The sequence below is a fragment of the Pecten maximus genome, chromosome 12 (assembly GCF_902652985.1).
Source record: "Pecten maximus chromosome 12, xPecMax1.1, whole genome shotgun sequence".
In the NCBI taxonomy this organism is placed as follows: domain Eukaryota; kingdom Metazoa; phylum Mollusca; class Bivalvia; order Pectinida; family Pectinidae; genus Pecten; species Pecten maximus.
Window position 1 is genome coordinate 19963999 of NC_047026.1, and position 15072 is coordinate 19979070.

The 15072-nt window shown below is 34.8% G+C and overlaps 1 protein-coding gene across 1 annotated transcript in view; it reads right to left on the reverse strand.

The window, feature by feature from the left end:
- Window positions 1-3678: 3678 nt before the first annotated feature.
- LOC117339639 (APGW-amide-related neuropeptide-like) overlaps window positions 3679-15072 on the reverse strand; it is a 36048-nt gene continuing 24654 nt past the window's right edge. Inside the window, exons 2-3 of the mRNA XM_033901338.1 lie at window positions 14619-14706; window positions 3679-4067 (exon numbers count right to left, since the gene is read on the reverse strand). Coding sequence (XP_033757229.1) covers window positions 14656-14706 — 51 coding nt within the window. The 3' untranslated portion in view covers window positions 3679-4067; window positions 14619-14655. The remainder of the gene's footprint in view (window positions 4068-14618; window positions 14707-15072) is intronic.

Sequence of the window (15072 nt, forward strand, 5' to 3'; positions counted from 1 at the left end):
CCGAGGCGCCCTTTGTAAACAAGAAAATATGAAGCCATGCATTGTTCTTGTCTTGAATGCATTTTATCTTCCTCTCTGCTGAATATTGGACACAAGAGTACAATTAAGAAGTCCGTTTGGCACTGGCGCTTCATCAAACGAACCTGTGTTGCGGTAATGTCTGAGGTAGCATCTGATGGATTATTTTCGCATGTAGCGATTGTGTATTCCTAGTCGACCACAAGAAGGGGAGCTAGTGTACATGTTGAGTGTTTCTAGGTATTATTGTGCTGTTAAGGATGTTTTAATGTCAGGAAGACATTGTCATTAGTTTGTTTACGTTTGACTAGGGAATCTGTTTAAACAATTACAGGTATATAAAATAGTCGTTAAATATTCCAGGTACTTGCAACATGCAACTTCTGTATTTAACAGGCAAATAAAACCTATCCCAGTAACTGAATTTCCTGCTTTGTGAACGCAGTGTGTAAACATAACAGCCATGTGACACTGATTTAAAGTGCGCAGGAACATAATATTGTATTAACGACTTCCTACAGCGGATCACAAAATGCCGTTTTAAGCGCACGTGAATGATGTGAGTAAAAAATATTTAAAATGTTCACAACATCTTAATCTTAAGTTATCGCACAAATATCGTGTTAAGCACACAGTTATTAATACTTTCACTTTTCAAAAGTAGATATGTGTATTACAACAAAGTTTATTTATATGGATATCATTAAAATATAGCCGGATGTGTGGTCATGATACCGGGTTGTGGCATTTCAGTATGATGGTACTATAAAATTGTCCTTGCTTTCCGAGTTGCACTGGATACATTTAATAGATTTTACTAAACTACTCACTGCGAGAAATAAATGAGGTCAGAAATGATCAAAATAGATGAATATATCTAAAAGCCTAATACGCTAATAAAATGTAAGTTTCATTTTGTACGTAGTCGTAGTAATATATAACTATCATTGAGAGTATTTTCTAAATAAGGGTTTTGTATTAGGTATTGAATTGTTTAACGTCCTATTAACAGCCAAGGTCATGTTATGTGCGCAAGATGCATGCGTTAAGTGTATGTATGTGTGTTTTGGGAGGTTGCGATTTGTTCATGTTTGCCTCCTTGTGATAGAGCTAAACTGATGCCGACCAGCCAAAGTGTTGGTGACGAAAGTCATCAAGTCATTAAACCCGGTCACACACTGCAACGAGCGACACACTCGTCCTGCTCCCCAAATGCTGCGTTTTTATTTAGAGATGTTCAATTAAAATCATATTCCTTTTTATTTATTTACATATAGAGTGCCTATATTTCTATACAGTCGATATGAATACAATTTTGAAGAAATATATATGGAAAGTTAATCTGTCGCCCAAATTGTATTTATATTGACTGTACAAAATGTTTTTTTGTGACTGAACCAAAATGATTTTTAATTCCCGCTTACACTCTGTCAATTGAACCTGAATCATGTTTTCAACAATAACCAACTTACCATATGTAAAAATGTGTCAAACAAGGCCGATATCATTATTCATCTCCGGCAGGATAATCTAAATTAATACAATTTTTCGTGCATTGATATAGCTTTATCATATAGAAGTGCCGCGGCGTTGAATGGGTATTCTACAGGATATACTCGGTTGCTTCTTCGGAAACACATATATTTCTATCGACGGGATTAAAGCTGTTAAAAAAAAACCTGCTATAATTTTAACGAAAGTCGTCCTGACAGTAGATGGCAACGGCTCGAGGGACATTTTGTTTGAAACACATCCCATGTCTAATCAGTTAGATCAGTGTCGCTAGCATACGGCGTTCACAGGGGCTCGGTTTCGGAATTTGACATCAGTAAATGGCGAATCGTTTGCCAAAAACCATGTCGATACCCCCGATTTTCATAAGTTTTTTATATAACTGCTTGATTTTCATTGTTATGTCTTGTATTTCTCTAAAATTCGAACTGAGCCCATGTGGCAACATTAAAAAAATGAATTTCGTATCTAGAATATGGCGCTCATTAACTACGTTTCTTATAAAAAATTAGTAGCGTACAAAGTTATGAAGTATTATGTTTTTCGTGATGGCAGAGATTAAATGCTTAAAATTAAAAAAAAAACTCTCTGTGTCTATTGATACCGAAAGTTACTGGCAGCCATTTTATTTTTTTTAACCCAGAACATCTAGAGCTGTATTCATACTCTGACCGAACCACTGTAAAATTATAGTATACAGTCTTATATACTACACTTTGGTTTACTAACGACATACAGGTACAACACAGAATGTAAATTTTAAGGGATATATCTGTTTACTGCTATCATGTTAAATGGTTATATCAATGAACACTGTTGTAACTAGCTTAACAAAATTACAAATGTGTTACTCGATCAGGCTTAACACTGTTGTAACTTACTTTAAAAAGTTATAAATGTGTAACGTGTTCAGGCTAAACCCTGTTGTAACTTAAATAACAAAGTAAGCCTGTCCATTTCGTTATAAAGGGTCAGACCACAATAGGTATCTTGCTTTTTAACCAACATATCAATTGACAGGGGATGGGATCTGCGTTCAGTTTCACTATATTATGTCTGAGTGGAGAATGGTGTTAGGTGTCCCCGACATACCATGTCGGTCACATACCTCTGTGATAAAATCGAATAAAACACCTTAAAACATTTGTGCAACACCGCTTTACAAAGCTGTATAGAACATGTTTCATTCATGTCAAGGCAAATAAGGGAGATTGGTTTCCACAAAAATTTCCATCATTTTTTTTTTATTATTGTTTATGCGATTTATTTTCGAAGAACGTTGATCAAATTTAGTTGTTAGTATGTGTTACTTTTCCATTTGTGTCGGGTCTCCTAATTGTTCAAATATGTCCCATCATCGTTTCGTTGAGATATGTAATATGTGTGCATGTTTTATATTTCCATACCTTAGACAAAAATAATTTGATAGCAAAGATGTCTAGTTCTTTTTTACCTCTATAATTTACATTTAATGTACATAATCTAACATCGGCCTGAAATATGCACCTAACGATTCAAACAAGAGGAATCAAGTAATTGTTTTCCAACAACATGACCTGTATGTTCTCAGCTTCATTATACTAAAATAGCAAATTTAATTTGCTCGATGACGTTTAAAAAATAACACGCATATCAGTATTATCGGACGCTGCTGATTGCAGGACTTTATTAGGATGAGACGGCACATAAACGAGTTCTCTGAGATATCAGATTGTAGTGCACAAATTGCGTAATGTATGTTTTGTAAAGCAATTACTTATCATTAAGCCATGTCTCACTATTTGAAAACTTAAACAGTTTGAAATGATCGCTAAAATTAATTCGAGGATATTGAAAAATGGCATCCACTTAACAATCGAATAGATTAGCACTAAAATGTTATTGACTCAATTCGATAAGAAATTTAGACTTTGATGTAGTGAAAGAGGCCCAGATTTAGATTTGTGATTTTATAATTAAAAGTTGTATCAAGTACGTATGTAATCATTTTTATGCAGCATAACGACTTAAAGACGCATACTTTTGTAGCATCAGATAAAACTGATCTACATCAGAATTGGCAGTGTGTTCAGCATCCTGTATACAATGATTGAAAATACAATGGTGTCACATCTAACCACTCTCTATAAAAAAAAACAGGCAACAGCATAGCGCATCAAATGCTTTATTAATATTTACTTCCACGATGTAATTTGACAGAAAGCCAAATAAGATTATGATTCCTTTCTGCTTTTCATTCCTCATATCAATGTCGGGAAACTATGGACGAGAGCAGACGAGAAGCGTTGAGTTATCATTCGAATTGCAAATGTTAAAAAAATATAATCAAATACATCCATTTGATGTGGTAGTTAGTGGTATAACGAATGTAACCATAGTTAATTTGCTTTTATTAACGTTTGAGTTTTCTTTACAGGATTTTTGAGTTGGGTTTCCAATGTAACAAAGTAATGCCTTTAAGTTTCCTTGTTTCACCAAATAGGGCACGAAGTCAGTCTCTGAGAGGATGTGTAAACGTCAACAGGAAAAAGCGATATCTGAAAAATAACCAAATTGTAAAAGTTATTACAGTAATTTTTACACCAAAATGCATATCAATGTTTCATAAAATTGTATCATCAGTAACATTATGCTAAGAAGTAAATAAGTTATTACGAGATGTTTGAAGCATGTAATATATTTGCCTTCAGTGTAACATTTAATAACCCAGCAGCTATTTAGTCTAGAGATATTTATGACCGTTGGCTTTTCACTGCTGTCTCATCAATTTCTTTTAAATATGCCACTTCAACCCAATATTAGTATTACCTTAAAAGACGCATTCCTTAACTTGATAGAAGTTTAGTGTTATAAATAACATCACACATGTACACTTTAAAAAAAATCTGTAACATAATTAACAATACAAAAGGTGATATAATGATTAATTTATTTAACATTACGGGTGATAAATCAACCAATTACTAAAGTAACGAGTTAAGTGCCAAAATTATATTCTTAATTTGTTTTAATTCATAGCTTTCAGTTCTGTCTGAAGGGTTTTTGAAAACCAGTAATAGAATTTCACTGAAAATTTGGTTTGGCATATAACTAACTAACTCGTTATATGATGGTGTGTAATTAATGAGAGGAAACTTCCTTTCTTAAAAACAAATCTTAATGATATATAGCTGCTGTTGATGACACCTTTATTAGCTGAACGGTGGCATTCATAACTCAATGAATGTTAAAAATCACTATCTTCATGTTTTAAAGTGTATGATTGGTCGGTCGTGTTGTATCGATTGCGCTATCGTTGCCACAGTCAATTAGGAAAACGTTTACATGATTTCCTCGGTGAAGTATGGTATTCAAGTGGATTTAATTGAGTCTACCAGTGTACTATTGACTTATGTTTTAAATGCTTTCTGTTTTAAATGTTTTCGCAAATGATCAACCGGAGCTTACATTTTATGGAGCGTGTTTGAGCAATTTGTGCGTAATCGTGTGCTGTAAATCGAAGTTGGTGTTTTAATGTTCAGCACATACTATATATATCACTGAATTTATATTTGAAAGTGTTATACAGTGGTTTTCTTTGTAGTCACTATGTAACCATATTTTCTCTATGTCATATCCAGATAATGTCACGTTTTTAAAGTATAAACCAGGGTAGTTAGAAAAAGTTGTATGGTCGACATCAGGATCTCATTTGGAGGTTTTCTATATTCCCGGGCTGTTTTAAATCAAACATGTTCCATGCTCGTTGATATTCCTAGTGACTCCGTTCTAGTAACCCGGATTTGACCTAGATTGTATGGCAAGTCTCATCGATGAAGCAAAGGACGCTTACACATGCGAAACACCTTGTCTTATTCTCCACGTACTATTTCAGGGATCGCCATTAAAATCAACATATTTTGCTCGTATTTTGCCTTCGTTTTATCGATTTTCAGTGAAAATTACAATTTCGATATTTCGTTAGTCTCTGATCTTTTCATTAATTGACCAATGAGCATAAATGCAAAATTTCGAAATCCTTTATCTATTTGTCTACAGAGCTCAAGCTATCGATCCTATATATCAAGCAAATATATTCTTAAGCTGACACAAAGTTTGACGACTGTTGTCCATATGGGACCTCGTAGTTTACCCAATTAGAGTAATATTTCAAACCGGGGTTTTCTTGGCAGACTCTGAGACAATGTCGCCCTGGTAACTCAATTTAGCCGTTCTCTCGAATATTTTGTATACTAGGTTCTTTATGTTCAATGCCTCACCAGTTTGCTGTCATAGATGTTAATTTCACGAGATCCTCTATGATAGAGCTTTTAATCACAACCAACGATATCTTATATTTTTATATCCAAGAAAAAATAACTACAATCATTACTCAAACAGACGATGTGAAAATATTGTTATTTTGAGTATTAAGATGTTAAAAATGACACTTCTTTGTTAGAATTCTTCATATTGTCGTGTGTCTGCACTATGTTGCAGGGTCTGGTGCGACAAGGGAAACAGTTAATTAAGGACTGCGTTGAAACAGACGGACGATCTAAATGATCAAAAATTGCCAATTAACAATCACAGGAAATTCATTCTGATGTTCATATCAGTAGGGATCTGACATCTACGCACCACTAAATAGGTAATCCAATCTTTTCATGAACGTCAAGCAACACCGGGGAAATAATTATACGTCTGCAGTAATGAATGCCGTACAAGGAGTAATTAGACTTCACTTCGACTAATTACAGTCAATCCAAAAGAAGACGTGGGCCGGTATTCACTTTTGGTATTCAGAATTTTAAGATAATTAACGATTTCATAAATAAATAAATATTACCAATTATTTCACCCGGAAGATGTCACTCAACAGCAACATTATAACATATATTCAAATGTTAGAAAGAAAGAAATGTATATACATACATATACATATACATGTGTATATACTTTGAGGGTAGTAATAAATTGTGTTGCACACTCATTATAAGCCGAAAGGTACTAGCTATATACAGGAAGAATATGGATAGATAACTTGATACACAAATAATATACATTGTAGATTAAAGTTACAAACTATTTTGTTTTAGCTTGTTACACACTCACTATTAACCAAAAGCCACTAACTATATTCTTTAACATTATGTATGATTTTATAAACGATACATTTAATGTGACGCTGCACAAAACAAAGTATATACATTGAAGGTGTTTGTGAGCGGACAAGTATTTGCCTCCCATAAGTTAGTGACAACATTGCAATGTCGTGTGCGTGTTAGATTATTTTTTATATTTTATCTTATTATTTTTACAGGGAGATCCTATATTGCAATCACCAAAAGTCGATATGTTAATTTTTCTTAAATTTTAATCGAAACATAATGGAGCATTGCAAGGATACGGAAAATGTTCTACACATCTTGTTAGATATATAGATTTTGCTGTGATTAAAACGGTGGTTCCAGAATTAATCCAAATATGTTATAACTTGATTGTCGTATTAGTTGTCATTGATCTTTATAAACTTTGTACAGACAATGTTAGATACATTCGTATACAAACCGATTATTGTATTGGTTTTGTATAGTTTTACTATGTCTAGGACATCACGCGCGTCCATCAAGCCTTGATAGGTCAGGCATCGAACCAGTTACTTTATCTGGTGAACGGCGGGGAAAAGGTCTTGGTCATCATTTTGATCGAATTGTAGGAAGACAAAACAAATATGCAAAACGCCACAATCAGACCAAACGAAAACGTTTCATCGCATTATTAATATAAAAAAATATAAAAAAAAAGGGGGGGGGGGGGGGGGGGGGGGAGGGGGTTGGTGTCGGGCTTGGTCTTATCTCAAAGATACTTTGAGTTGTTTATTGTAATGTTTACATACATAATGTACACTGGATGCCTCATATAAATGATTTTGATGCTTTTTGTTTATAAAAATAAAGTGCCTTTTACTTACAATAGCATGTGCATTGACATACTGAACGACGGCAAAGCAATAAATGTCTATCATTAAAGCTTCATCTCGAATCTTTCTCGACAAGGATTTATAAACTACACAAATCGACTAAAACAAAACCACTACTTTATCATATATACATATATCCTTCAAGGCAGCTAAAAGAGAAATCTATAAACTAACGCATGGCGTGTCGGTGTGTTCACATCAGGTGTTAGGCGTCTTAAACATTCAATATGCAAAGCCTCTGGGACTCTCGATATCGTTTTGAAAGCTGATGTATGTGTTTGTGTGATAACAAAACAACAATGATTTATACTGTATGCTTTATCAAATACTCAAAAACCGTAAAAATGTCTAAGAAGGGGCACAATCGGCAGATTTTGAATTTTGAACTTTTATTCTTTCTTTTGGTGACACATGATGATAAAAATATATACGAAATCAGATAGATGATTTTTTTTTGTCTTCTCTCTACCAATTTTTGTTCCTAATACCGTCTTTTTACTTTTAACTTTGCGTAGAACGTTAGTAATATAAAGTATGTAATGATTATGCTATTTCAGCGTGATGGACCTTTAAATGGCGCCTGAAAGGTCACCAGTTACACAACGCACTACTGTCGGGCACCGTCTTTATATAACTTCCGTTGTTGTGAAGACTTAAAAATGAAACGAACAAATAAGAAAGATAACAATTACAGGTAGACAAGATGTTAGGGGTTTATCATCAGCTGTGATAAATACATTCTTTTTTAAACAATGCTTGTTTCTTCTCATGAAGACAGTAATGAGATTGGTTCGGCTACATTGGCCAATAGATGCAATATGTAGTCGAGGAATAGCACAAAGCTACACGATGTGCGCATCAAGTCTACAAGAGATGTACACGATAGAATAAATGTTCGATTGTAAGGCGATAGAAACAAATTGTGTGGCGAATATGTGCACGATTGTCGACAGAAACGAATTCTGTGGTATAGCTATCGTGGTTGATACAGATTAAGGAATTGATAACAAATAATGTATAAACTTTCGGAACGGTTTTGATAAGAAGTAGATATATACATAATTTCTGCGATATCCTTCGTGGCATAATTTGTTGACAGCCTATCTATCTTGGAGTCTATTAGCCCGTGGTAGGCTGTAAACATACGTGTATGGAGAACCTCTATTTCTAATGAATTTACCTGTATGTTTGCATGGTTTTACCTGTGATAAGTAAGAAACTAGCTATACTTGCTTTGAATTAGAAATACAAATTACAAATCTATCGCATGTCTTTGTTCTCTAAAACGTGAGGAAACACCGGCGCCTCTACGGTTTAAACTGCGATTGCATTATATATATATATATACGTCCTTGATGGGACACTTTTCGAAATATTGTTACACGGACATAACGTATGTGAAAAGCTTGACCCGATTGGCCACGAGGAGGTCATTGTCGAGTATTTTTGTCATCGTTACTTCATTCCACAAAAACAATCCATCTTCTCCCACACGGCATCCTATTATCTTGAACTATGGTCCAACTTCTAGTGTATTGGTCTTGCTTCTAATCCCAGATTGCATTGTCTCGCTGATAATCCCAGATTGTATTGGCCTCGCTTCTAATCCCAGATTATATTGTTCCGTTTCTCATCCTAGATTATATTGGCCTCGCTTCTAATCCGGTATTGTATTATCTCGCTTCTAATCCTAGATTATATTGGCCTCGCGTCTAATCCGGTATTGTATTATCTCGCTTCTAATCCTAGATTGTATTGACCTCGCTTCTAATCCGGTATTGTATTATCTCGCTTCTAATCCTAGACTATATTAGCCTCGCTTCTAATCCGGTATTGTATTATCTCGCATCTAATCCAAAAATGGTATTGGCCTCGCTTCTAATCCGGTATTGTATTATCTCGCTTCTAATCCTAGATTATATTGACCTCGCTTCTAATCCGATATTGTATTATCTCGCTTCTAATCCTAGATTACAAATAAATGTATATTGGCATAGCTTCTATTTCGAGATTTTTCTTGTCTTGATGGCAATAGGTAAAGGGAAAAAGTGGACAGGAGAGGGTGGCAAGATAAAATGGTAGCCAAGAAGAAGAAAATATATTTATTCCATTGAAAACAATACCAAAATGATGAAAATTATGACAAATCGTAAGTGATCATTCATTTTAAACAAGCAATATTAACTCAATCATGACAATATTGATCGTCAAGTCACCTGTCATAAACGTTTCCCCTGAATTGTCCGTTTTCGTTCAATCATCTTGTTCCGAAGATATGAGTAATGATTTCTCGTTTGCTTGTATAATGCAACCTACTTAAATGACTACGCAGACGTTTATATCACTATCAGTAGCCCATCTTCACATTTGCCTATTACCATTCGCAGTATTCACTACAAATTGTATTATAAAGACGATTGTTATTTCCTGAAAAATTATTGGTTACTTTCATTCGAAATCAATCTTAAGCATTTACGTAATTTGATTGATGGAATTTTAATTCGAACTTTTGTTCTTCGCCTTTAAATATCCTTAATATTCACAATCGATTTATGTATTATATTTTATCCTTTGTTTTTTGTATCATATGGTAATAAGCAAGAATTATACTTATACACAACATTAATTTGCTTTCGTTCTGAATCATGAGGAAATGTGCATTGATGTAATTATATGAAGATGCATTTGACGGGTTTAAAACATTATTTCATTTTCCCAAGAAGCGTTTATATGCAAAATAATAGAAGTATGAAGTAACATGTTCTAGGAAAAATCGATCGCCGTCCATACAAAGCATTCTTTATTTTTGCGTCAATCGGACAGTAAAAGAAGTCCGAAAAATGGGTCACTTTCATGTTGTTTAAAGCCTTGATATTAGCCGTTTTACTTGACAACTGGAAACTGTTATTTCCTTGATAACACATATTGGATGGACCTAGATAAGTTGTGAAGATTAGAAAAGGTAAGTAGTAAGAAAGATAAGTAAAAGGAACTGTTGACACACTTTCAAATGATAAAACTATATATATATATAATATGCATATAAGCATATCCTGTATTTGTACTACTTCCGCGGGTGTACCAAATCAGTGAGAACAGTATACAAAAATGGTTTGGTCCCTAGCTAGTCTCTGACTCATATAATGCTGACTGTTAAACGTAACATTGGCTGTGCTTGACATTGGGCTGTTACGTACTTGACATTGGCCTATTAAGTACCTCACATTGGCCTGTAATCTATCTTGTCGACGTTTTGGATTAATCCAAGTCGTATACCTCTTCTTTATATATCTATACGAATCGGTATGTAGCAGACTATTACACGGCTATATCTGTGTACTTAACAGTTACCATATCAACAGATCTATATACCCTTTATATACATATATACATACAAACTACGATGACAACAGGGCATTCACATCTTTAACCTTCATAATTCATAATAACTATTGTATTCATACATTGTAGTGTATAATTAGATGTAATGTAGGACAGAAATACAAATAATGAAGGAAGTGACTGACTCGTGCCCTGCCTGGGAAGGCAGTGACTGTTTGACTCGTGCCCTGCCTGGGAAGGCAGTGACTGTTTGACTCGTGCCCTGACCGGGAAGGCAGTGACTGTTTGACCCATGCCTTGACTGGGAAGGCAGTAAGTGTTTGACTCGTACACTGACTAGGAAGAAAGTGACTGTTGAACTCGTGTCCTGACGCGGAAGGAAGTTACTGTTTGACTCGTGCCCTGACCGGGAAGTAAGTGAGTGTTTGAGTCGTGCCCTGACAAGGTAGTTAGTAACTGTTTGACTCGTGCCCTGACCGGGAAGGCAGTGACTGTTTGACTCGTGCCCTGACTTGGAAGGAAGTAACTGTTTGACTCGTGCCCTGACCGGGAAGGCGGTGACTGTTTGACTCGTGCCCTGACCGGGGAAGGCAGTGACTGTTTGACTCGTGCCCTGACCAGGAAGGCAGTGGCTGTTTGATCCATGCCCTGACCGGGAAGGCAGTAACTGTTTGACTCGTGCCCTGACCGGGAAGGCAGTGACTGTTTGACCCATGCCTTGACTGGGAACGCAGTGACTGTTTGTCTCGTGCCCTGACTAGGAAGGAAGAAATGGTTTGACTCGTGCCCGGACAAAGAAGGAAGTAACTGCTTGACTCGTGCCCTGATCGGGAAGTAAGTGAGTGCTTGACTCGTGCCCTGACCTGAAGACTCGGTCGCGAATTATAAGATATCGCTAAAATTGGTCACATTTTACAGTAAGAGTTAGCTCCCTTGTAGGGGTGTTGTCATGAACCGATCACCTGTTTGTATAGACATATTTGAAAGCATCACGAGAGTGGCATTACCAAGTGAAACATGGCCATGCTACGATTTGTAACCGTTACACGGAAGGACGAAGAAAATCCGGTCAGGGACTGACCTGAGTACCTTAACGTGATCATAATGACATTGTCTATTAAATTGAACAACTGGATTAAATCCTATACATATATATTCATAATATATACGCAAACCATGAGCTTCGGAGGGTGGGCGTTTTCTTCTTCATTGACGTCACCCACTATACCTATGTACATACTGAAGGCCAAAGCAAGGTCATGTGACTTTCTCAAAATGAGAACTCGGGTGTTGACAACTTAATCACTAGCCATATCAACAAGCATTAAACACCATAAAACTTTCCCATTGTCCTCATCAACTTGCATTTCTCAAATAATAGAAATACTATTAACTGATTTGTTTATCTGTAAGAAATCAAACACATTGCATTATATGATGTCATTCTAACAGAATAATGCCATATGTATATAAAACCTCAGAAATAACAATAATAATGAGTGTAATCAGAGGTGCGAGAGCTGCAATTGTTGTATCTTACTATATGATCAATACACTGTCGGCGGATATTACAACTGACCATCATAATAACACACCATATCATTGATTACAGGAAAATCCTGAATGTATGATGTGTACGTGAATGTTGATATAATGAAATGCAATAAAAGTCGTATACGCGTGGTACATCTGTATGTGTGCTTCCGTAGTCATGTTTATGAAGTACAGCTTGTGTTTGTATTGCTATTCAAGAGGTATTGTCATACTCACAATTACTTTCGATATGATTAGAGTTCAATCATCATAATTGGAAAAACCAGGTTTCTATGAGAGCATTTATATATCATGTACGTCAAGGGTCATGTCAACTATCAGTTGTAGAATGTGTAGATGATATTTGTATCTAGTATGACTCGAAGGTCATGTGTATTGTTAGCGGTAAAGCTTCAGTGTATAGCACTTTGTCTGCTAAAATTATATATCGGCATCAATGATCACTTTATTAGTTGAAAAATTGGAAAACTATCAGTTAAGTAAATTACTAAGCTAAGGAACGGTGATAAAACTGATCAAGAAATATAAAGTATGAATAAAATTAAGAATGTTATAGGTTCGTAAAAGGCCTTCTAGGTCTGATATTAGTGTGTGTGTGTGTGTGTTTTATAATAATAAACTACCAAGACTGTTGCATTGTTATGTTCTGTTAGACCTTATGTTAACACCATAGGAAAGTTTGAAGGTAGATATCATGATCTTATTTCGAAGCAAGAAATATCTTAAAAAAAGATAAACGGCATAGTTTTAATGCTGGTGGTTATAATGTAAAACTCAACGAACTAATGCGTTTCAGCACGGATAACAAAATTAGATCAGTTTGAATTATTTTTGGTGATAATAAGACTGCTTTTCGAATCAGGAATATAATTTTATTTATGTGTCATTTGAAAAGATACATTCACTTATTCAGCTTGCATTCTTAAGTTTGTTTCGTTTTTAACTGCATATCTGCATTTTGCATTTACGGCTACATTGACCAATCGCATACTTCATCTTGACCAGTAACGCCACCTGTCGCGTCATATCCGGGGCCAAAAGAATATTATACGGCTATGCCGAAAAAAACATATTCTATTGTGCTATATGGAGTAAAACGTATTTGATGCTTGTTGATATGCCTACTCCTTTCGAGAATGTGACTAGATTTGTATGACAAGTGTCAACGAAGAAGTTGAGGACGCTTTTGCTACCTGAACACCTGGTTTAATTCCCCTGTACGTTTTGAAGGTCGCTATGCATATACATATGTTTTGTTCATAGTATGTCCTCGTTTTATCAATTTTTTGGTATTCTGTGATGAAATTGCAATGCAATTACCTTTTTAAAATTTTATGAAATGTTGATATAAACATATATCTTCCTATTTAAAGAAGGTGATGAAAATATCATTTAAATATCTAAGTTATTTGAAAGTAATCGACATGTCCAATTAACCACCCGAGAAAAAAAAAAAAAAAAAACAAAAGTGTGGCGGTGTTTCTTCCCAAGGTTCCAAACATAAAAGTACAATCTAACACTTTTTGAATATCTATTATCTTCTTTAAGGCACGCGTTGTCCTAGATTCATCAACTTTTATGTTTATATTGCAAAATAATACTGTCGGATTCGATGATAACACGTATTCTATTTCCGCCGAATCTAAAAATTAAATCAGCATTTATTGGAGTAGAGTCACATTCCTGAACCGGAAACATCGCAGAAAGACAATGTGTTATTGTTGATAATAACAAAAAGTTAAAGGGTCTCTAGGCTTGTTACGGAAATCTAAACACAGATTCATTTGTGTATATCTTTTGAGATGCGATACGACGTTATTTCAGTTTCCTTGCGATGGCCTGATAGAACAAATTTGTCTGGATATCAAATTAAATATTTCAACCGCATCCTTGATTGATTAGCTTCCCGTCGGAATAACATTAATATAGAGTTATACCAATCTCGGGAAAGTGAAGCGTAATCTGTTAGAGGGTTTAAATTGAAATAAATCTATAAAAAGAAAAAGAAAAAAGGGGGTGGGGTATAATAATTATAATTAAAAATAATTAATATTATATTTCTAAATTCATCCAATCAAATGTTACAATATTATACCCAATGAAAAATATTTAATAAAATGTGTTGTTAGTATGCTAATAAATTGTGGATATGCACACCCGTCAAAACAAAACGTGTATAGCTTCAGGAATTTATCATAAGTATTTTTAGCACATTTAACTCAATACTTACAGGTAAATATAGAGGTTATGTTCTGTTCTGCACATCCTCATGATCTTGGATCACGAATTCCACACAGAGAGGCATATTCTGTCTCAATCTGTAATAATAAAGAAATCAGTATTATTATCAATGTACCAAAATCATGATGTATGAAAACAACATCTTATATTAATGTTTGATCTCTTTTGCTATGTGTTGCTGAACAGTCCGTCGACAGACAATGTCATCTGGACCAGAATATGCGCTCTTAAATTGCATCAAAGCAAACTACAGTTTTAAAAACATGCTCATAAAAACGAACTGGTTATAAAATACATTATAGCTTGTTGGAAATGTCAATTGCACTTATTCACATAAATTATTAAAACAAATATGATGGGTAATCGTCACATAAATCATTTAAATAAATATGATGGGAAATCGGTATCAAAATAAACCTTCAGGATGTCATAAAAATGGTACG